The sequence below is a fragment of the Mobula hypostoma genome, chromosome 2, assembly GCF_963921235.1.
Source record: "Mobula hypostoma chromosome 2, sMobHyp1.1, whole genome shotgun sequence".
In the NCBI taxonomy this organism is placed as follows: Eukaryota; Metazoa; Chordata; class Chondrichthyes; order Myliobatiformes; family Myliobatidae; genus Mobula; species Mobula hypostoma.
The window spans coordinates 134,670,325-134,695,251 of NC_086098.1; the positions used below are offsets into that span (position 1 = coordinate 134,670,325).

At 43.3% G+C, this 24,927-nt stretch overlaps 1 protein-coding gene across 2 annotated transcripts in view; it reads right to left on the bottom strand.

Annotated features, from left to right (window-relative positions):
• The window catches only part of acoxl (acyl-CoA oxidase-like), a 437,026-nt gene that overhangs the window by 170,834 nt on the left and 241,265 nt on the right, over positions 1-24,927 (bottom strand). For both annotated transcript variants that reach the window (XM_063040706.1, XM_063040705.1), the window contains exon 12: positions 7,864-8,017. In XM_063040706.1, coding sequence (XP_062896776.1) covers positions 7,864-8,017 — 154 coding nt within the window. The remainder of the gene's footprint in view (positions 1-7,863; positions 8,018-24,927) is intronic.

Genomic DNA, 24,927 nt, shown 5'->3' on the forward strand with positions numbered 1-24,927 from the left:
CATAGTGCTGCAAAATCTTTTTCTGCAGCCCTTTTAGATTTGTTGCCATCTGGAGTTTAGAAAAACTCTTAACAGAACCAAATAAAGAATACAGGGCTGTTCAAAGATTTGGTTTCAAAGATTTGGTTTCACGTAATGTCAAATGAGCTGTTTCGTCCAGTCATGCTTTGAAATGCACACCTTTATCATTTAGGTATAACACTTGAGATGTAAACGGTAGCAGCCTCTGATACCCACAACTAAATAAGATGACAACAGTATGATTGCTTTGTTGAAATTCCTATTTCCCCTTCAGTACTCAAGAGCATGTAGCATCCAGTAACAGATGACCAAACAAATTATCTTATTAAAATGCAGGGAAAGGGTATCCTCCTTTTTTTTAGGGACTTAAAACATCACAGTAGATCACCAAAACATTGTCATTTTGAAAAACAGACACACAGGAAGTAAAGCTAAAGACTAATGAAACACAGCGGGGAAGAAAAAGCAAGTTCTGAGACTTTAACTGTTCTCCAGACTGCAACAATCTCTCAACAGAATTATCTAAGTATTTATCTATTTCAGTCTTTAAAGATTCACTGTACATTTATTATCAATGTACGTATGCAGTATACAACCAGCAATTCGTCCTCGTGCAAGCAGTCATGGAACAATGAAACCCCATTTGAAAAAAAAACAAACACCCAATGCACGAAAAAAAAGAACAAGTTGTGCAAACGGCAAAAAACAAGCGAATAACACATAGAATATTAAACGTCAAACCACAGAGTCCTTGAAACAGTCTAGGAATGTTCACTCTTGTTCAGTTCAAGTTATCACTGTAGGGCGCAGAGCCAGTCTGGAGTCTTCATCATCACAAAGCTAATCTACAATCAATTCAGTTTACTCCAATATATCAAGAAATTGTAGAATCCACTGGATACAGCAAAAGGCAAAAGACTGAAGAACATTGCTGCTGCAGTCCTGAAGAATTGCTTTCTCAGCCATGGAACCTGATTTCAGCCAAACTTCAATCAAACAGCTTCAACACTGACTGCAGTCCAACAACATGAACAACGGCCCAGGTAGGTCCTGCCCACGAAAGGCAGAACGTGACCAGAACAAGACAGGACATCATGTTACAGCTTTGCCGGTGAGGGCACACATGGGAGTACTGTGTAGAATTCTGGATTATAGGAAGCACGGATTGCATTGGAGCGAGGAAGAGATTCATCAGGACATTGCCTGGTTTGGAGGAGCTTTGTTATAAGGGGGACTGGATTGGCTGGGTTGATTTTTCCTGGAGTGAAGAAGACTGGAAGTTTGTCTGAGAAAATTATGAGAGGTATAGATAGGGTAGCTAGTAAGAGTCTTCATCCTATGGTTCGTTTGTTCTTTATGTGCCGTGTTGTATGATGTAGGTGATCCTGATCTTTCCAGGACCATGACTGTTCTTGGCAAAGCTTTCTACTGAAGTGGTTTGCTGTTATCTTCTTCTGAGCAGTGTCTTTACAAGACGGGTGACCCCAGCCATTATCAATACTCTTCAAAGATTGTCTGCTTGGCATCAGTGGTTGCATAATCAGGACTTGCGACGTGCACCAGCGACTCATCCGACTGTCCTCCACCTGCTCCCTTGGCTTCACATAACTGTGAAGGGGCGGGGGGCCTAACTTGCCAAAGGGTGACCTGGGCTAATGGAGGGAAGGAGCACCTTATACCTCCTTTGGTAGAAGTGTATCTTCACCCTTCCACCCTTATCCTAAGGTAGCTGATCAAAAACAAGAGGGAAGAGGTTTAAGTCAAGAGGGAGGAGACCTGAAGGGAAAATTTTTCATATAAGTGATTGATATCTGGAACTTGCTACTACAGGTGGTGGTGGAGACATAATCAATACGTTTAAGAGGCACCCAAATAGAAAAGGCATTTTAGGATACAGGCCTAACGTACTGCAGACAGGCAAAACAATTAGCATGGACATGGTGGGCCAAAGGAGCATATAGCATTTCAGTGCTATATAACTCTGTGTCTCAACAAACATTAACAAATCGATTTACCATCATTATCATGCTGTTCCTATTTATTCCATCTAAGCTCCTCAGTTTAATACACAATTTAATCTCTCCTGTTACAAAGAAAAAAAGCTTCAAGCGTGACAACATTCTCAGGTGGCTCTTCGGCACCTCCTCTTGTGCTATAACATCCTTCCTGAGGTGTGCCAGCCAGAACAATGCCACAATGGGGACCTAATGTCTTATGTAGTTTTAGTATGAATTCAAACAAATCCTTTGCAGTCACAGTCCAACCGGATCATTCAAACTACTCTCTGGTAACACTTTCATCTGACATTTTTATTTCAAATCAAATCAAAATTAAAGTACATTTATTATTAAAGCACGTATAAAGTAAACAACCTTGAGATTTGTTTGCCTACAGACAGCCACCGAACAAGAAACTCAAAGAACCCGATTAACAAAAAAAGAAAGACCACAACCACTGCATAGAGAATGAAGAAAAACACGCAGGCACATCATGCAAAAAAACAGATGGAAACAATAGCATTCCGAACCAGATTGAATCCTTAGATCTGGAGTAGGCCCAAGACCCCATCTTGGGTTCATCATTTCAGTGGGGCAAGAACACCACAAAACTCTCAGAAACGAGGAACCAGCCTGACCCTTTCCCTCCACACACGGGCTTCCCAGTCTATCTGGGCCGGCGTTTAAATCGCCCCAGCACCGGGTAGTGCCTCGCTCTGGGACGCGGGCCCTGGCGCAGCGACACAGCCCAAAGCCATTCTCGATCTCACCAAATCAGCTCCGCGCTTGGAGCGATCCAACCAGGCACCCGTAAAAAATTTCACAGGCCTTAATATAAAACAGAACATGCCGTTTTCTCAGCATACTATTTACTCCCTCACCAAGTTGTCCAAAAACAAGCTCCTACTGAATTTGCCTCATTGCTTTATCAGGTAATTTTGTTGGTTTATGAACATTTACTTTTTATTAAAGACTGTGTGACTCACTACTGTGTACCTAGGTTATCTGCACACCCACCTCTACATCGATTTTTAATTAGGATATTTGCAGATGAGTAGATGCTTTGTGAAAAAATATTGCTGGGAACATGGTGATAAAAGGGGTTCCTCCCTTTTATTCCACCCCCTACACGGCCACATCATGGAAACATGGCCCCCTCTTCGAGCTGCAACTGAACTGAATCCTACTCCTAATGTAAATCCCAAATCTCTGGCCCTTGTTCCACAAGCTGGGAATTTTGCCATTACTCATAAAACCATTTAGCTATTTTTGTTACAGTTCTTTGCCAGAAGAAAAGACCCCTGAGCAGTCAATTCCCCACTCGGCTGCTTATTGTGCACCTAGCGTCTGCTGCAGTCCTTTGGCATCAAGCCTGGACCAGATACTAGTATGGCAGTCTAGTTGGGGCCTTTATCCTGACCCCTTCCATATAGCCACGCAAACTGTCCATCCAATTCTCTTTGGAGGGATCTCAGCATTTCCATTTACACCACATTAAACACAGAGACTGCACAACAAACTTATTTATTCATAGTCCCCTGTAATTTTTGCCCTAAACTTTAAATCTGAGCTCCTTGGCCCCACTCAAAAAGTCCTGGATCCTTTCCCAAAATTTCATGTTATGAATACATGGACATCAAGACATCTGCAATCAGCTGTATCCACAAGCTTTAAGTGTTATGTCTCTATTCCGCTGCTCACTTAATTCTACATTGGTATAACTGACCTGTCAGGTCCTCTGGAATCTCAGCTCTAGCTGCAGTCTAATTCTGGGTCAGGATATCATACTCTGGGTCTGAAATATACTTCATCACAGCTCCTGGAGCTCAATGTGACCTCCAACAAAACTCTATTTTATCTGTCCCTGGAGGTTTCTGGATCTTGAATCTCACTGAGATGTTTCCAACAAAACATGTTCCAATGCTTCAAACTGCTTCTAAACATTACTCACCATGGTATTTTGTCTCTGAAGTTCAACAATGCATAGATGTTCGATGTCACTTCTTCTGTATCTCTTAAAAGGACTCCTCACTTTCCCTCCTCTTACCTCCCCTCTAATACCCATTACTACCAAATACAGGAAGAATGTGGATGCTATAGAGAGTGCAGAGGAGATTTACAAGGATGTTGCCTGGATTGGGGAGCATGCCTCATGAGAATAGGTTGAGTGAACTTGGCCTTTTCTCCTTGGAGCAACAGAGGATGAGAGGTGACCTGATAGAGGTGTATAGGATGATGAGTTATTGATCGTGTGGATAGTCAGGGACTTTTTCCTAGGGCTGAAATGGCTAACATGAGTGGACATAGTTTTAAGGTGCTTAGAAGTAGGTACGAGGGGCATGTCAGAGGTAAGTTTTTCACACAGAGAGTGATGGGTGCATGGAATGCAATGCCAGTGAAGGTGGTAGAGGCAGATACAATAAGGTCTTTTAAGAGACTCAGATAGGTACATGGAGTTTAGAAAGATAGAGGGCTATGAGGTAGGGAAATTCCAGGCAGCTTCTAGAGTAGGTTACATGGACGGCACGACTTTGTGGGCTGAAGGATCTGTAATGTACTGTAGATTTCTATGTGCTACCATGATCTTTAACAGCTAATGTATTCTATATAACCAAGCCTATGTAATCAGATTTCCTCACAACACATTCTCATGTTTTCCTATCGCACACCTTGTCCTGTACTTCCATCCCTTTTTCTTCTTCATCCCCTCCCCTGTTGTTGACAATTTACAATCACTCCTTCTGTTGCAATCTGCCCTCTCAAACCCCTTGTCCAACTCCTCAGCTCTGATGATCTGTGGACAAAGCCTGCAGATCAACCTTCACTGCTGCCTCCCCCTTGACCAGGGGTTCCCAGCCTTTTTTATGCCATGGACCCCTACCATTAACCGAGGAGGTCCTTGGAACCCCGGTTGGGAACCCCTGATCTAGACTCTCCAGATCATTTGCGAACAAGGCTCTTACTCATAGAGGATCATTACACCGACAGGGTCTTAACAGGGCAACGAAAAGCCTCTCCACCTGACTTCACATTCCCCCACTTGCCCAAACGAGAGGGCTACAGTTTTGAAATGACACTTGCAACTTGATACTTCTTGCGACATCTCTTGTTCCTCTCACCTATTTAAAATTTTTGTACTCTGCTATTTGCCCATGTCAATAGAGGTGTTGTCAACAAGATATCTCCACAGCTTCCCACCCCACTTTGCACTCCACAATATATATATTAATGATTTAGATGAGGGAATTAAAAGTAACATTAGCAAATTTGCTGATGTCACAAAGCTGGGTGGCAGTGTGAAATGTGAGGAGGATGTTATGAGAATGCAGGGTGACTTAGACAGGCTCGGTGAGTGGGCGGATGCATGGCAGATGCAGTTTAATGTGGATAAATGTGAGGTTATCCACTTTGGTGGTAAGAACAGGAAGGCAGATTATTATCTAAATGGAGTCAAGTTAGGAAAAGGGAATACAATGAGATCTAGGTGTTCTTGTACATCAGTCACTGAAAGCAAGCATGAAAGTACAGCAGGCAGTGAAGAAAGCTAATGGCATGCTGGTCTCCAAAATGTTCATTCAAACATACTGACTTCATATAAGTTGGGGCATTCATAAACTTGGGGAAGACCTGTAGTTCATTCATTATACAGCTTGCATTATAACCCTCGTTATAGAATCCAATTTTCGGGCCGGCTGGTGGTGCAATGACATTGGCGCTGGACCCGGGAGCGGAGGTTCCTGGGTTCGAAACCAGTCAGGTCCGCTCCCAAGTATGCTTTCCATCCGTGCTGGGTGGAGTGTCGAGATCGCATCTCAACCTCATAAAATAAAGGGAAAAATACTGCAAAAATATCTGTGTGAGGAGTGGTGCGCCACACAGTCTCTCTCTCGCTCCGCGCCTTGTAAAAGTCACGAAAAAGACATCATCTCGGAAGCACGCACACACACGCAGACGCACAGACGTGCACACACGCACACGCAGACGCACAGACTCGCATGCACGCACACGCAGATGCACAGACTCGCATGCACGCACACGCAGATGCACAGACTCGCATGCACACACACGCAGATGCACAGACTCGCATGCACACACGCAGGCAAGCGGCAAAAAAAAAAATCCTATTTTCACTGTCAGCAGCACACCAGCTGAGTGTTGTCTGTTGAAGTTAGGGATTACTGCATATGGTCAAAGGTTCATGCCTTTACCAGAGAACTGATTTCTATCTCTTGAGCACATTGTTCCTTTTTGGGGATCTTTTCAGTAAAGCTTCACAATGGGACAAAACTTGCTGAGAAAGGCTGGCAGTTCTTGCATTCCTATGCCAGCATTTAACCTTTGTGAACATAAGACAATAAGATATAGAAGCAGAATTAGGCCATTTGGCCCATCAAGTCTGCACTATTTCATCATGGCTGATCCATTTCCTTTTCAGCCCCAATCTCCTGCTTTCCCCCCAGTACTCTTTCATGCCCTGACCAATCAAGAATCTAACAGCCTCTGCCTTAAATGTACACAGCTGCCGGTGGCAACGAATTCCACAGATTCACCAGTCTCTGGCTAAAGAGAAGTACATCAGGAAGTACAGGAATCCCACTTGAGTGCAAAAATCCCAAACACACTGGCAAGGCTCAGGATTCAAGGGCAAAGTATGACGCTGAAGTCACACCACAGAACCTGCCTGTTGAATTAAAGTCCAGAATAATGATTATTATAGAGTATTTTTTTTTACTTAATTTAATTCTTTAAACTAATTGAGCTTGTTTTAACATTTTGTGTTCTTAGTGTTTTTAGTATTTAATTTTTTAAAAATAAGATTTAGTTTTTCTGTTTATTTGATCTTTAAGACTTATGAATGCTTCTGAACATCAGTGACATTAGAAACATTCCCAGTTCTCGACACTTTGACAGCTGGCAAAGCCTTGGAGATTGCTTCATTAGCTTTAAGCTTCTATCATCTTTTTCCATGGGTGGGATCCTTTCTGCTGCATGCAAGTGTCAGTGCATTGGCACACTAGGGCCAATCCGCTGAGGTTTGATATTTAAGAGCAGGTTGGCAGGTTTACATAGGCAGATCAGCAAGGCACATGCCCATAGCTTTTCCATTTATCAGCGGGCATATGGCTCCTGGCAGTCAGCTCTGTTTCAGAGGCCTCGGGATACCAGAGAGGATACCAGCTTTGTTCCTTCAGCATCATGGAATCTTTCACATTGGCCAAAGATAATGAATAGGGCCTTAGTTTAAATATAATATACTCAACAATGGATCTCTTTCAACATACAGTAAAGCCTAGAAATTGTGCTCAAATCTTTGGACTATTGGCATGAAGTACATCAAATAAACTAGTGGTGAAAAGTACTTCGAAAATCAAAATAAAACTGCAAATGCTGGAAATCTGAAATAAAAACAGAAGACGCTGGGAAATTCAGGCATATTTAGTTCAGCTCAATCTAGCGCTGTTTCGTCCGTTATCTGCAGGCCACAGAGTCGGTCTGCCCAGATCAAATATCACACAGAATAGCAACACAAAAAGGAGCGAGCAGAAACCAGAAACACATCATAACATGAACTACGGAGTCCAATCCATAAACCACATCGACTGAACCTTGCCCAAGACCCAGGACTCCAGCACCATCGTCTGGTGGGAGTACAGGAAGGGAGGAAGATGAAGGGAGAGGGGGAGGGGGAAGGAGAACCCGTGCACCTGCAGGCACCTTCCTCCAGGAGCAGACGCTGTCTGACCTGCTGATTGAAATGTTCTTTCTGCAGGTCAGGTTTCAAGAGCTGACCTTCTTTTGTTAATATGCTTTGGAAGAGAACAGATAAAAAACGTTATTTACTTACCATACCACCAGTGCACTCACGACAATCCTGCAAACAAGCTAGATTTTCCCAGGTGCTGTAAGCTTTCAGGCCTGCCACCAATGCCTGCAATGAGCGGTTATTGATCAGGTTCCGGCCTTGGTACATATCTTCATCCAGTATCTCTCCTGCATACCTGTGAGGGGGCAAAACAGAATAAATCTGATTCCGCACATAATTAAGGTTGAAACTCTAATTCAGCACCCTTGGGGCCTAACCAGTGCTAGACCACAAAAATCCTAACCATGTTCCTCTGAGCGGGAGATCTGTTCCTTTCTAAAGTACACAGCACTCCACAGGTCGTCTGAGGGTTCAATTTCTGAAAACCATTTGTAACTCAAAAGTTCATTAAATTGGAAACGCTGTTAGCTGAGATGGCAAAAGGTGCACTGCTAGGTTAATCCGGTACAGACTAGAAAAGATATTAGATAATTTTTAATTTGCAAGAGATTGCAGGTGCTGGAATCTAAAGCAACAAACCATCTGCTGGAGGAACTCAGCAGGTAGAGTAGCATCCGCGGGAGGAAAGAATTTGTCAACATTTTAGGATCCTGCATCAGGACTAAAACTGGTTAAATTTGAATTTAATTGATTTTAGTATGACGTTTTAAAAAGACACCTTTACAAGAATGAAGAGTATACTGAACAATAGTAAACTAGGCATGACAACTCGTCTCAGAGTATTGAAATTTTACATTTATCCAGTTATCTTATATGGCTTAGAATGTTGGAGAATATCTAGTAACATGAAGAAACAAATTGTAGCAGCAGAGATGTGGTTTTTGAGGAGGATGCAAAGAATATCATGGACGAAATGAATATCTAACAAGGATGTTATGAACAGAGCAAACACAAGAAGAGAAATAATGTATGAGATCATGAAAAGGCAACGTAACTTCATTGGACTTTCAAATCTCTTACTAGCGCTTCCTTCAGTTAGTCCTGACGAAGGGTCTCGGCCCAAAACGTCGACTGTACCTCTTCCTAGAGATGCTGCCTGGCCTGCTGCGTTCACCAGCAACTTTGATGTGTGTTGCGTAACTTCATTGGACATGTGATTAGGAAAGAGGAGTTAGAATGCACGGTAATTATGGGAAAGATTGACGGGAAGAAAGCAAGAGGAAGACAAAGACAAATAATGATGGGGACAGCAGCCAGAGAATTGGAAATGAATACCAATGAATTGATCCACTTGACCCGAAACAGGAGTGTGTGGGTCATGGCAGTCAAAGCTCAAACTGGGCATGGAACCTGATGATGATGACATGTTTTGGATGGTGCGATGCAGATATGTCTATACCAAAGGAGGTGTAAAGCGCTCCTTCCTTCCACCATTGGGCAAGGTGTAGTGCCTGCTTAGCCCCCCAATCAGAGTCATGTGAAGCCACAGGAGCAGGTGATGGATGGTCGTATGAGCAACTGATGCATATCACAAGTCCCGGTTATGCGACCACCGACGCCAAGGCAGACCATCTCTGAAGAGTGTTGATAATGGCTGGGATCACCTGCCTTGTAAAGGCACTGCCCAGAAGAAGGCAATGGCAAACCGTTTCTGTAGAAAAATTTGCCAAGAATAATCATAGTCATGATTGCCCACGTTATCAACATGGTACATAACAAACAAACAATTATATTTACATATTTAGTGACTTACAGAAATTTTATGCCTTTGCACTATTTTCACAATGTTTACGAGCTCTCAGTCAGTGATAATAAAAATTAATGAGATCTTGGTTAGAATTAGTTAATTAATATTGATCTGTACTATTGAACCAAGACATGATGGACCACACACTGCCAGACTAGAGAGTTTCAAATTGTAATGTGCAACATATTACATCCTCTGTCAAAAGGGTGATTCACTGGAATCTTCTGCTCATAAATTATAAACATTCATAACATCATCTCCAAACCTTTTAAGGCTAGTAAAAATGGAAATTTTAAATGGCCTTTTTCCCTGCTCATAAATACACATGTTAGATGCAGGGAATTTGAGAGAAGCTATGCCCATTTGCCGATTAATTGAAGAATGCATGAATTTCAAGAGGTGAGTGAAACCTTCACATGGAATGCAAGGAAGAAATTTTTATGATGCAGATGGCAGGCCTGATGGCCTACTTTACTGCTGGAGGAATCCCATAATTATAGGGCAGGAGTTCTGGATTGACCGGATAACTGGGAAAAGCAAAGGAAATGAAAAAACATATGATGATGGTGTAAAGATAAGGGCATTGATAGTATTAGTGAACAAAATGAAAACAGCATGAACGTTCGAGAAAAAGGGTTCCCCAGCCTGAAATCTATGAACCCCTCAGTTAATGGTATGGGTCCATGGCATAAGATAGGTTGGGAGCCCCTGCTCTAGATAAATATTCAATCTAGTAGCAACTAATTTTACAGCCTTTGAACAGAAAATTCTACAAAAGCTAGTGGATCCAGTCCACTACATCACCGGTAAAGCCCTCCCAACCATTGAGCACATCGCAGGAAAGCAGCATCTATCATCAGAGATCCTCACCACCCAGGCCACTCTATCTTCTCGCAGGTGCCATCAGGTAGAAGGTAGAAGTGCCTCAGGTCTCACACCACCAGGTTCAAGAGCAGTTACTACCCCTCAGCCGTCAGGCTCTTGAACAAAAAGAGGATAACCACACTCATCTAGTGAGATGTTCTCACGTCCAATGATCTCACTTTAGGGACTTTATCTTGTTATTTCAAGCTCTCGTTATTTATTTCTTGGGTGTTCTATGCTCCTGCTCTTCTTTTGATCCGTTTTACAGTTACTATTCTATAGAATTTGTTAAGTATGCCTGCAGGAAAAAGTACCTCAGTATAGTGCTCTGCTAATAAATTTTACTCTGAACTTTGAAAACATGTCTGTTCAGTTTTCAGTGCAATTGAACCAGAGAAATGACTGATTAATTTACAACCATAGGAATATTAGTGCTTTAAATGTATACATTGAAAGGATTTAGGTGTCGCTGACAATGCCAGCAGTTTATTTTCTACCCCTGATTGCTCTGAACTGAAGCAGCAGTTAAAAATCAACCACATTGGAAGGTCAGGATTCATATAGGAGTCAGACTGGGTAAGGATAACAGACTTGCTTCTCCAAAGGAATCCGATAATTCCGTACCTTCATGGTTTCCATGACACCCACAAGCTTCAATTCCAGATTTGCCTAATTACTTACACTCAGCAGCCACTTTACTAAGCACCTCCTGTACCTAATAAAGTGGCCATTGAGTGTATGTTCCTGGTCTTCTGCTGCTGTAGCCAATCCACTTCAAGGTTCGACGTGCTGTGCATTCAGAGATGCTCTTCTGTGCACCACTGTTGTAATACCAGTGGTTATTTGAGTTATTTTCGCCTTCCTGTCATCTTGAACCAATCTGGCCAACCTCTTCTGAACTTTCTCATTAACAAGGTATTTATGCCCACCTGCTTCCATGGCTTCACGTGATCCTGATCTGGTGGGGGTGGGGGTGGGGGTGGGGATGGTAGGGGTGGTGAGGGAGGCTAACCAGGAGCTACACCTTGCCTAAGAGTAACCCGCAAGCTAGCTGAGGGAAGGAACACCTTACACCTTCTTTGGTAGCGACTCATCTCCACCCCGCCACCCAAGACCTGCTTACATGTGCCTCAAACCGGCTATGTAGTGAGTCACGACTTAGGACATAATAAAGACTAGATCTGACTCAGAAAACATAGAACAGTACAGCACAGGAACAAGCCCTTTGGCCCAACAATGTCCATGCCGAACATAATGCCAAATTAAACTAATGCCTTCTGCTTGCACATGGTCTGCATCTCTTCATTCTCTGAATATTCATTTGCCTATATGAAGACTTCTTGAATGCCACTATCATACTACTTCCCCTATCACCCACGGTAGCTTATTCTAGGCACCCATCACTCTCTGTTAAGAAAAAAAATCCTGCCCCACTATCTCCTTTAAATTTTCCCACTCTCACTTCAAATGCATTTCTAGTACTTGACACTTCTTACCCGAGAAAAATATTCTGTCTGTGCACTCTATATCTCTCTCAATTTCATAAACTTCTATCAAGTCTCTGCCCAGCCTCTGCCTCTCACATAAATCTTCACGAAAGTGACTCCAGGACGGAATGGCTCATCATCATCATTTGATGGCTCTGGGTCTGAATTCACTAGAATTCAGAAGAATGAGGGGTGACCTATTGAAACCTCGAGAATGATGAAAGGTCTGGATAGAGTGGGTGTGGAGAGGATGTTTCCTGTGGTGGGAGAGCCTAGGACCAGAGGACACAGCCTCAGAATAGAGGGACATCCTTTAAGAACGAAGATGAGGAGGAATTTTTTTTTAGCCAGAGAGTTGGTGAATCTGTGGCAGAGGCAGCTGTGGAGGCCATGTCATTATGTGCAATATACTTAAGGCAGAGGCCGATAGATTCACGAAGGGATATGGGGAGAAGGGAGGAGACCTGGGCTGAGAAGAAAAATGGATCAGCCATGATGAAATGGGGGAGCAGACTTGATGGGCCAAATGGCCTAATGCTGCTCCTATATCTTATAGTCTTACATTCTGCCTCTCAAGAGAGAAAAAACATCCTTTTGTTTTTGAACCTCTCCTTATAGTTAGTACCCTCCAATCCAGGTGGCATCTTTGGAAATCTCCTCTGAATGCTCTCCAAAACCTCTGCATCCTTCCTGTAATGGGGAAGCCAGAACTGCATGCAATACTCCAAGTGCACCCTACCAAAGTTTAATACACCTGCAACATGGTTTCCTGACCCATATTTTCTACGCCACGAGTAATGAAAGCAAAAATGCCATATGCCAGCTTTAGCACCCTGAAAACTTGTGCTTCCACCCGCAGGATGGTATGGACACCTCTGTCCATCTTTACTATTAAGGGTCCTGCCACTAACTATATACTTCCCCCTCACTGTGACTAGACAGCAGTTTTACTGCAAATCCAAAACTCATGTCTATATTTCTCCAGTTGCTGCTTGACCCAACCAATTAATACCAGCATTGGAAGAACGAGAAGTTCACTGAGTAATCGATTAGAACCACACATAACAAGTTACAATTCAGTGAGGTCCAGTCAGTTCAGGCTGGGAATAAGATGGGGAGATTTTTGAGAATTTCCAGTTGATAAAACGTTTAAAAATATGAGAAAATTAAGGAACTACAGAGATGAAACAGAAATGCAGAAGCTTTATCTACAGTTACAGTAAAGCAGCTGATTCATCTTAAAATTGTTGAATTTTTCAAAGGGCGGTTCAAAGGCTTCCATCTGGAGAATGTGGTACATTGTTTATTTCTTATAAATAAGGGCTTAATTAGATTTCCCCCCCCCAGGGAGACAAATATAAAATAGAAATAGAAAATGTTGGGTACATTCAGTGTCTCAGGAAGCATTCATGGACAGAAAGAAACAGAGCTGATGTTTCAGATCTGTTTCAGCAGTACGGGAGAAGTTTAAAGTTCAGAGAAAGGGGCTGGGACAGAGAGAACATAAGGGTAGAACTGTGGCAGGGCAGACACCAGGAAAGATTGAACTGTATGTAGGTTCAATCGCCAGCATCTGCAATCCAGAAGTAACACAAAACTTGGCGTAACTTCACACAATTTTAAGATGTAGAAATGGTTTTACACCTCAAAAGTGTGTTAAACCACCCATCACTGGTGGGCTGATGTATGTTTTGTGCACGACACAAGGTGCACTGCTAAATCCACAGAAAGGCCTCTTCTCTGCTGAACTCCACCACTTTGGAGCTGGCAGAGATTGCTGATTGTAGAGGCAGGATTGACAGAGGCTAGTGGGGTTGTGGGGGAGAAGTGAGGGTGCTGGAGGGGTAGGAAGGAGGAGGGAAAATTCACCAGTCTGGGGGATTGGAGCAGAAGCAGAACCTGGAGATTAGGGTTAAGCTAACACAAGGGATAGTGCATGGGGTGGTGGTGTAAAATCCGAGAGCCCTGCAATAAAGGGGGAAGTGGGAGAAAAAGGGGAGCTGGTTGGCGTTGAGATATGTGTAAAATAACTGTTGAGAGGTACCAGCCTATCAAATCCATCAACCACCCATTTACAGTAATCCTACAACAACCCCATTTTTAATTTCCCTACACAAGCTCATCAGCTGCCCCCAGATTCCACTAAACTCAGCTACACACCAGGAGGAATTACCCTACCACCTGCAAGTCTTCGGGACTTGGAAGAAAACCAGGAAATCTGGGGAAACCCACGCAGTAACAACAAGAAAGTGAAACTCCTCACACCCTCGACACCTGAGGCTAGGACCGAACCCTGGTTACTAGTACCGAGCTACCATTATGTAAAATCTGAAGAGGAGGCAGAGCAGCAAATGGAATTGCCCGACACTCGGCCAGGGAGACCACTCCCTCACTTGGGCAGAAGTAGAGATCAGTGCAGTAAGCTGCTTCAGGATTGGTGAATCAAACTCAAGCAAGTTACGGTTAAATTCTGTTCCATATTGCTGTTTGGGCCATGTCTGTTCTCCATTGATAATTGATTTTTATTGAGACACAGCATGGAATAGGCTCTTCTGGCCCTTGGTGCCACACTGCTCAGCAATCCCTTGGTTTAGTCCAAGCCTAATCACAGGGCAATTTACAATGACCAATTAACCTACCGACTGGTGCGTCTTTGGACTGTGGGAGGAAACCGGAGTACCCAGAGGAAACCCAGGAGAACATACAAACTCCTTACAGGCAGCAGCGGGGCCGGGGTCATCTACTCTGTGAAGTATCGTGCTAACCACTACGCTACCACGCTGCCCACGTCAAACGAAGAAAGGACCTGGATCCCAAAGTGCTGACCTACTTATCCAAAATGGTCGACTTGCATCACAAATTCTGCTGTGCAGCACACAAAACTAACTCTCTATGAGTCCGAATTTCTAGGCCACCTCTTATATGCTGCTACTGTTGTGTAAGCCAATGAGACCAGTCAACGAGGCAGGCAGCACTGAAGACTGACTTTGCAGCAAACAATTGCCATTTATCACAGAAATAAAATCTCAAAATGCTGGACATACACTGCATGTCAGGCAGCATCTACGGGAAGAGAAATAGCTAACATTTCAGACCTGAACCCTCAACTCTTGTTTCTCTTTCCACAGTTGCTGCCTGACCTGGCGAGTGCTTTCAGCAGTTCTAGTTTTTATTTTGGAATTTCAGCAACTGCAGTATTTTTTTTTTGGATGTTCGGCTCCTTCTCCAACATGGGCTTATTTAAAGCAACAAATAATCTGCTGGAGGAACTCAGCAGGTCGAGAGGCATCAGTGGGAGGAAAGGACCAGTCACCAATTGTCACAATCCCTGCGGCAGGACTCATCCGATTAATTAAATGTGAATTCAAAGACTTACGAAAGAACACTTGAGAGACAAAAGGAGAAGATTCCCAATACAAATGCATGCCACATTTTACCTGAGAGATACAATGAATTGAGGACGGATGCACGACATAAATTTTGAGTGTGTTCTTCGTGCACCTCAATGGTTTGGATATGGGCCTAGAGGAAGTGGTATTGAAATTTTCAGATGATATCAAAACAGGGGAAATAATTATGTCTTTTAGTGAAAAAACAGCAGTGACATGCTGAAAAGAAGCAGGCGTAGTGATGTGAATGAGCAGGAAGATTTGGGGGCACTGGTTCACAGGATATTTAAATACATATCTTTCTTCCTTCCTTTATGATACATCGACAGAGCACAGAATAGGCCATTCAAGCCATGTTGCCCAGAAACCCTTAACTAATCATGGCTTCTTAAGGTTGTTATAGCCGGGGGTGGTGACGGGGAAGCTCTCACTAGCCATTAAATGCCCCCAATGGCATGCGCTTCAAATAGCCTCTGACAACCAAGTCCAGCTCCCGGCCTTCACACGTGGCTTAGCCACTAAGCCTGGTGGAACCCTTTGTACTGACAGGAGAAGGGGCAAAGCCCTAAAACCAGTCGCTTTGGGCAGATGGGGCATATCAGTCATGGTTGGCAGCTCCTGTCGGAGAAAGAAAGCTCTGACCTCAGACCTCCGCTGCCTTGCGGTCATACCCACTCATGGGGAAAGCTTCAGGAGTAAACCCCAAGGGAAAAAAACCAGAGCTGGAGTCACCAAGGATTTGAGTTCAATGCCGACTGGCAACTCCTGCGACGCTGCTGGTGCCAAACTGTATCAATGTCTGCCGTTCCTTTGTGTTCATCAGGTAGCTTGATACATGGGCACTAGCTTGCTCTCCATATCGTACTGCCCAGGCTTGCGGGTCCAGTCAGCTAGGACACAATACCATGGTCAACCATGACTGATGGAGGCTTCAGCAACAGAAGCAATCATAGGATAATTTACAATGACCAACTAACCCACCAACCAGTACGTCATTGGACTGTGTGAGGAAACTGGATCACCCGGAGGAAACCCACGTGGTCACGGGGAGAATGTACAAACTCGTTACAGGCAGTGGCAGGAATATGATGAAAGCATCAGAGAATCTTAAGCTGAGTTATGTCAAGGTACTGAAACTGACAGGTAATAATTGGCATTTGATTAACCATATTTATTCAACAATACCATTAACTGACTTCAAGAACAACTGTAAACTTGTTTTTGGATTTGGCATCATCCTATTGGATCTATATTATTTGCACTCAGTAAATGATTGGCAAAAACAGCACATAGTACTCTAACTGTTGCCTAGCCAGGGTTTATGGAGTCTTTCTACTTATCCAGAAGATTTTATTTTGTAAGATACCACATAGCAAGTTTATCAGCAAACTTGAAGCATGTGGTGCCAATAGGAACTGATATGTAAATATGGAGTTGACTAACTAATAGACAGCAGGGGGTCACGGTGAAAGGTTGCTTTTCCTACTGGAGGTAGTTGGTGATAGGGTATTTGCTTTTTTCCCCACTTATAATAATAGCCTCGAATTGAAGGTGCAAGCCACAAGTTTTAAATTTGCAGGTGATAGTGAGCTGTGAAGAGTACAGAGGTGAGCTGCAGTAGGGGACACAAAAGCTCAAAGAATGAGCAGACGAGTGGCATGTGAATGCAGAGAACTGTGAGGGAGAATGAGCAGAGGCACCATCATCATAGCTTGTCACACCAGCCAGCCAGCCACTCTAGTGTTGTTTGATTGATGTTGAGCAGGTCACTGTCAGCTAAATCAGGTGAGAGTGGGCAGTTGCACAGAACGTGTTCAACGTTCTGCACCCTTTTGCCACACTCACAGGATTCGCTGGTCTTTAAACCCCACTTCACCATATTGTCTCCCGTCCTACAAACTCTCGTCCTCGCTCTGTTGAGAGTGCACCACTTCCGTCTGTCAAGCAGTGCCTCGTCTGCAACATTTCTGTGGGGCAGGAATAGTCATACAGGAGCAATAGTCATTTGAAGCAGCAGAGCAGATTGAGAAAATCATTAATATGACACATAGGTTTCTCAGAATCAGAATCAGGTTTAATACCACTGACGTATTTTGTGAAATTTGTTGTTTTGTGGCAGCAGTACATTGCAATACATAATTTTAAAAACTCTAAATTACAATTAGACATATATATCATTACTATGTGCTATGCTGTATGACTTGGGTAATCATGGTCTCATGACTATGTTTGTTCTTGGCAAATCTTTCTACAGAAGTGGTTTGCCATTGCCTCCTTCTGGGCAGTGCCTTTACAAGACGGTGACCTCAGCCATTATCAATACTCTTCAAAGACTGTCTGCCTGGCGTCAGTGGTCACATAACCAGACCTTGTGACAAGCACCAGCTGCTCATGCAACCATCCACCATCTGCTCCCATGGCTTCACATGACCCTGATTGGTGGGGCGGGCGGGGGGTGCTACTCCTTGCCCAATGGTAACCTCCAGGCTAGCAGTGGGAAGATGTGCTTTACACCTCCTTTGGTAGAGATGTACAGTGTCTCCACCCAACCGCTCCAAAAAAACTATATAAAAATTTTCTTACTGAAACCTTGTAAAATACTGATCCACCTATAAGTGAAGCACAATATTCAGACTGGTTGTTTCATTATTGGAAGTATGTGAGAAGCACTGGAGATGGGCCAGAAGAGATTTATTAGAATGGTTCCTGGGATGACGGACAATTAAAAGGATAGATTGCAGAAATTGGAACTTTTCTTTAAAGAGAAGCCACTCTTATCAATAACAGATATTATTACATATTCGCTCTATCACGGGAAGTCAAAATACGGTATGAGGATCCGTGTATAATGATAAGCAGTTTGATAAGAGTGGCTGGTGGTAGTTTGTTCCCAATGACAGAAGAGTCAAGGATTAGAGATCAGGGGAATAAAACAAAGGGGAAGAGAATTAACTGAGACATTAGCAAGAACATTTCTACACAGTTCAAGGTTGGTATCTTGAATGTACAGTATTTTCTGCAGACGTGGTTGAGGCAGGCTCCATTACAGCCTCCAAAAAGGAATTGGATATGATTTTTTGTTAGTGTTTTGGTGGTGGGCCCCTTTCAGCTGATTCCACCACCCTGCACACACACTCAAACGCTCTAGATCAAGGGTTCCCAACCTTTTTTATGCATGGACCCCTACCACTAACCTAAGGGTCTCTGGACCCCGGGTTGAGAACCCCTGCTCTAGATACTGGCCTGACCCAAATTCTGACTTTCCCCTCACTTATTTTTCCATTTGCTTCAAGATGTAAAGTCATGGTGACACTACTTGGATTGACAGAGTGAATGAGTAGAAGGAAAAGGAAGTTCGAATCAGAATCAGCTTTAATATCATTGGCATATGTCATGAAATTTGTTGCTACTGTACTTAATTTTGATTCTGACTTCCTTTCTCTTCTACTCACCCACTCTGTCAATCTAAATAGTCAGTGTCTACAGCTTGAAACAAATGGAAAAATAACCTTTGTATGCACTTGACAACATTCTTTTATCAACCGTGGTCTCAGTTTTGGCACCTCCTACCCAAGAGCGCCCTGCAAACACCATTGCCAGAAAGACTAACTTGGTTAGAGAAAATAGCTCACCAACCACCTTCTCAAAGCCAACGAGGGATGGGCAAAAAATGTTCACTATTGGCACTGATTTCCAACATTCAGTAAAATAGATATTAGATCGATGAGGTTACTCATCAATGTGGTGATAATCAAACAAGTACTTGTTTTATTTTGTGTTGACAATGTGAGTGAGATATGGGCGCTACAGTGGCGTAGCAGCTAGTGTGACGCCGTTTCAGCTCGGGGCGTTCCGGAGTTTGGAGTTCAATTTCGGCACCATTCTGAAAGGAGTCTCCCCGTGGAAAGCGTGGGTCTTTTTCTGGGTCCTCCAATTTCCTCCCACAGTCCAAAGACGTACTAGGTAGGCTAAATGGTCATTATAAATTGTCCTGTGATAAGGTTAGGTTCATCAAGTTTGTTGGGGGTTGTTGGGTCACGTGGCTCGAAGGGCCACAAAGGCCTACTCCGTGTTATATCTCTAAATAAATAAATAGATCAAAAGTTGCCAAATTACAACATTTGCAAGGCAAACAAGCAATCATTTCTACAACAAAATTGCTAACGCTTCCTTTCCTTTTCAAACTCAAGTTCATCTGAGTGAATTTTCAGGCATTGCAAACTTATGCGTGACTTCTTTTCAAAAGATAATTAATTGGAAGTTCACTGGGACTTCTCAAGACCAAAATAAGGTTCTATTTTTGGGCAAGTTCCTTGTTTCTGCATTTTTGAGTGGACTGCTTCCTGTTGTTACTGTGGAATGTATGACTTTCAAAGTAATATGAAACTATTTGTATGCAAAGTATTAAGTTTTATTTCATGGATACCATCACTAGAAAAAATGAAACACATTGCCACAATTAACCAAAGTCACTCGAGACATTTAAGTGTAGGAAAGACCTGCTTTTATATGATGTTTGTCAAGACATCAGAAAATCCCAGTTTCCTTTACAGCTCACAACATATTCTCAAAGTTTTGTCACTGTTGTAATGTAGTAAGGAAGGCAGGGAACCCACTGACTATGCACTCCAATAAAAGGACCTGATCTGTGAAACAGCAGAGCAGAATGTTTTGCATCTAGCTATCTGGGCCTCAGGCAAAGACACATTCAAAAAACAGCCCTTTCAACAGTGCAACATGCCAACATGATATGTCTTTGTAGTGCAGTTTGAATCCACAAACCTTTGGCTCAGAGATGAAAATGTTTAGACTCATAGAGCACTACAGCACAGAAGCAGACTGTTCGGCCCATCTAGCCTGTGCCAAATTATTGTTCTGGCTTGTTCCCATTGACCTGCAACTGGACCGCAGGCCTCTGTACCCCTCTGGTCCACGTACAGTACTTGTTCAAACTTCTCGTAAATGTTGAAATTGAACCTGCATCTACCACTTCTGCTGGCAGCTCATTCTACACTCTCACCATCTTCTGCGTGAAAAAGAATCCCCCTCATATTCTTCTTAAACATTTCACCTTTTACCCTTAATCCATGACCTCTAGTTCCAGTCTCACCCCACCTCAGAGGAAAAACTCTGCTTGTATCTACCCTATCTATACCCTCATAATTTTGTAAACCTCTATCAAACTTCCCTCATTCTCCTACACTCCAAGGATTAAAGCCCTCACCTGTTCAACCTTTCCCTATAACTGAGGTCCTCAAGTCCTGGCAACATCTTGGCAAATTTTCTCGGCACTCTTTAAATCTTATTGATATTTATTTAATCTTAACCAAACTATAAATGTCATCCAACTCGACGAAGTGCACAAGGAAAGGTGATGGAAATAAGATTAGACTAGACAATGTGAAGTTGCCATTGGTATGTAAGGTGTGAATTATGGTTATTGAATGTACATGCCTATAGCTGGCTGGTGGTGTGGTGGCATCTGCACTGGACTTTGAAGCGAGTGGGCCTGGGTTCAAATCCGGCCGGCTCCTTGCACGCTTTCCATCCGTGCTGGGTTCAGCATCAAGTTAGGAACTCGGCCTCATAAAGAAACAGAAAGGGTGCTGCCTGATGCGCCACAATGCGCGGAGAGGAACAACAATGCATAAATTATGTCTGAGGCATAAATTCCATGTGCTGGACAATACTTCCATTGGCCAATACTAATTAATTAATGGGCAAATAATTTCACTATTTCACAAATTTAATTGTTGATTATAGCTCTGCTTTTAATACTGTCATCCCCAGCAAGCTCATCTCCAAACTCCACCAGCTGGGCCTCGGCTCATCACTCTGCAAATGGGTCCTGAATTTCTTGTCAGAGCGTTCACAGGCAGTGAGACTAGGCCCTCAGCTGTCCTCCACTACTATCCTCAACACTGGTACACCACAAGGTTGTGTATTGAGTCCCATACTCTACTCCCTCTTCACTTACAACTGTGTACCGGCATTTAACACCAATACCATCGTCAAATTCGCAGACGACACAACAGTGATCGGGTTGATCTCCAACAGAGACGAATCAGCGTACAGAACGGAGGTACAGAACTTAGTGAGCTGGTGCTCAGAGAACAACCTGTCTCTTAATACAGCAAAGACTAAGGAGCTAATTATCAATTTTGGAAAGTCACGGGATGACGAGTACGCTCCAGCCTACATTAACGGAGACATAGTGGAGAGAGTGTCCAGTTTCAGGTTTCTGGGAATACATATCTCAGAAGACCTTACATGGTCCACTAACACCACAACAATAGTTAAGAAAGCACAGCAACGCTTGTTTTTCCTCAGGACGCTGAAGAAAGCTGGTCTACCTGAACAGATGCTGGTAACCTTTTACCGCTGCACCATAGACAGCATCCTAACATACTGCACCTCTGTGTCGTATCTCAGTTGTACAGCAGCTGATAGGAAAGCACTTCAGTGGGTCGTCTCTAGCACACAGAAGATCATCGGGACACAGCTCCCAGCCCTGGAGGGCACCTACAGCTCACGCTGCCTAAGGAAAAGCTACAGCATCTGTAAGGACAATACACACCCATGCAATTATCTGTCTGAACTTCTTCCATCTGGCAGACATTATAAGATTTTCTATGCCAGCGCTTTCAGACTGAAAAATAGCTTTCTCCCCAGAGCTATAATTGCTCTGAACCAATCGATCAAGCATCATCCATAAATGTGTTATATTGCTACTTTAATACTGATCTTATGGCTGTCATGCATCTGAGTTGTGCTATTGTACTGCTGGACGTTGCTTGTACTGGCTGGTTACTTGATTTTATTTACTGTTTATTTATTTTATTTGTTGTTTTATAGCATTGAGTACGAGAGTTGCAAACTCATTTTCGCTGTATTGGTGCATGACAAATTGTACTATGCAATGACAATAAAGATATTTCATTTCATTCACATTATAATTGGAATATGACATTTAGTTTTACCCCCTACGAGATCCTATTACACACTAATATTGTCCAAGGCCTGCAATCAGCACTTGGTAAGCCAACAGTTAACGAGGCAGAGCATTTAAAAAGATACTGTGGTTTCCTTTAAAAGCGCAATGAAACAGCAGCAAATTTGTAAAAAAAAAACACACACAACTCCAGATGCCTTAAGAACAGATTGCATGTTTCGGTATTAAGTAACCAATGATGTCACCACAAAAGTACAATAGGAATCACTCCGGCAACAAAGGGGAACTCGAACCCTGTTTACAAGATGCAAAATGACAACTATATGTCTGTGGAACAGTATTCTTCTGGCTGGAGGTGTAGTGCTAATACTACGGACAATGTCAGCAGGAAAATGACTTACTTTCTTATTCTCAAAGAACATAACTATTTTTCCACAGTGACAGTTCTATCCTTTCATCTCATCTACTGCATGTGTACCTTAATTATAATTGATGCAAATTACTTACATCTTCTATGAACTTCCTGTCCTTTATGCGAACCTCAAATCAGGCAGTGACTTACAGTGTGTTTTTTTATATATCCTCCCCCTTCCCTACTGCTCACTCCTTCCCGTAGTTTAAACGGAAGATTTAGCAGCGAAGCGCCTGTACGTTGTAATGGTAACCACAAAATTACCAGGTTGCATCAAACCCCATCTGGTAGACCAATGCCCCTTTAGAGAGAGAGAAAACACTGACATGGAAGGACTCAGCTCCTCACAGACTTGATTGCTGCATGATAGTGTAAGTGGTCAGGGCAATGGTTTACAGTGCCACTGATAAGGATTCAATTCCCGCTGCTGTCTGCAAGGAGTTTGCACGTTCTCGCCATGGCTGCGTGAGCTTTCTCCGGATGCCTCCGTCTCTCCTGCATTCCAAAGACTTCAGGGTTGGTAAATTGTGGGCATGCTATGTTGGCACAAGGGACAGTGCTGGCCGTTGACGCAAATGGCGCATTTCACCGTGTGTTTTGATGTACGTGTGACAAATAAACCCAACCTTTACCTTAAAAGTTAGGAAGTCTGCAGGTGCTGGAAATCCGAAGTAACGCACACAAAATGCTGGAGGTCAGGCAGCATCTATGGAAATGAATAGACAGTGACATTTCCGGCTGAGACTCTTCTTCAGGACTGGAAAGGAAGATGGAAGATGCCAGAAACAAAAAAAAGTGGGCAGGGGAGGGGAGGAGAGGAGGGGAAGGAGGATAGCTAGAAGCTGACAGGTGAAGCCAGGCGGGTAGGAAAAATAAAGGGCTGGAGATGAAGGAATCTTATAGGTCTTATAGGAGAGGAGAGTGGATGATCGGAGAAAGGGAAGGAGGAGGGGACCCACGGGGAGGTGATAGGCAGGCGAGATGAGGGAAGAGGCCAGAGTGGGGAGTAGAAGAGGAGTGGAGGGTGAGGGAAAATATTTTTACCGGAAGGAGAAATTCATATTCATGCCATCAGGTTGGAGGCTATCCAGGTGGAATAGGAGGCACAAGAGGCAGCCACAGCATTTGAGTATCCCATCAGAGTATAAATGCATGCCACTAATCCACTGTATTTAAGGGTGCTGGAAAGATGAACCAGTTTCTACAAAAAGGGAGACCGAACAGACTACACAAAAGGTAACTGGATAGGCACGTGAGGGAACTTGCAGGGCTTCAAGAAGCAACAGGGAACAAGACTGGCACAGGTGCTCCACTGGGAATTCGTGCAACTCCCCCTGAAGCAGAGGAGACTGAAAGGTGACATGACAAAGATCTGTAAAGTTATGAGGGGTAGACAGGGGAGACAGTCAGGGTCCCTTCCATGTGGTAAAAGGTGTCATAGGTTTAAGGGGAGAGGGAGCAGGCTTAAGGGGCTTCTGAGGGGTAGATTTTTCACACAAAGAGTAACTGGTATCTGGAGGTGATGAAGACAGGAACAAGAACGGCATTTAAGAGGCATCTGGATATGGATACTTGACAAAAAAGCACAAAAGGATATGTAATTAATGAAGGCAAACGGGATTGGTATAGATATGCATGATGGCCAACATGAAAGGGATGGGCTGCAAGGCCTGTTTCTGAGCTAAACAATTCTCTGACTCTTATAAACTCAGAACCACTCCTTCCTTTCTATAATATGCTGCTTTGGGCGAGGCAGTGAAGAAAATGCAGCATCAACAAAGATGCCTGTATTTGGGGAAGGAAGAAAGAAAGAAAATGCATTTAGGGGGAACAACTACAAATGGAGAGGACAAGCGAGAATAGATGTTTGCATTACAACAAGCGATCTGTTCAAAAAGAAACTCACTTTTAATATATAGTGTGTCTGCTGGCTGAGGTTAGTATACTTTGGCAGTCTGCCACACACTGAGAATAAAACATCTTTAGTTGAGCACACAGGGTCTTTTTTTTGCCTTATCTGGTCTCATCATGTCCTGACTTTATTCATTATTGCTGTCTTGTTTGTGGGACCTTACTGCGGCAAACTGTCAACCACATTATATTGTAGCAAAGACTACATTTCAAAATAATTGAATTAGCTTGCAGATCTACAAGATCCCGAAGTCATGAAAGGTGGTCTTTAAATTCTTTCAAGGCTACCACGCCATTACTGGAAACAACTATTGTCACCACCCATATTTACCCTAGTCCAATGCTTACTTAGTGTATTCCCAAGAAGGATTGAAATGGAGTTG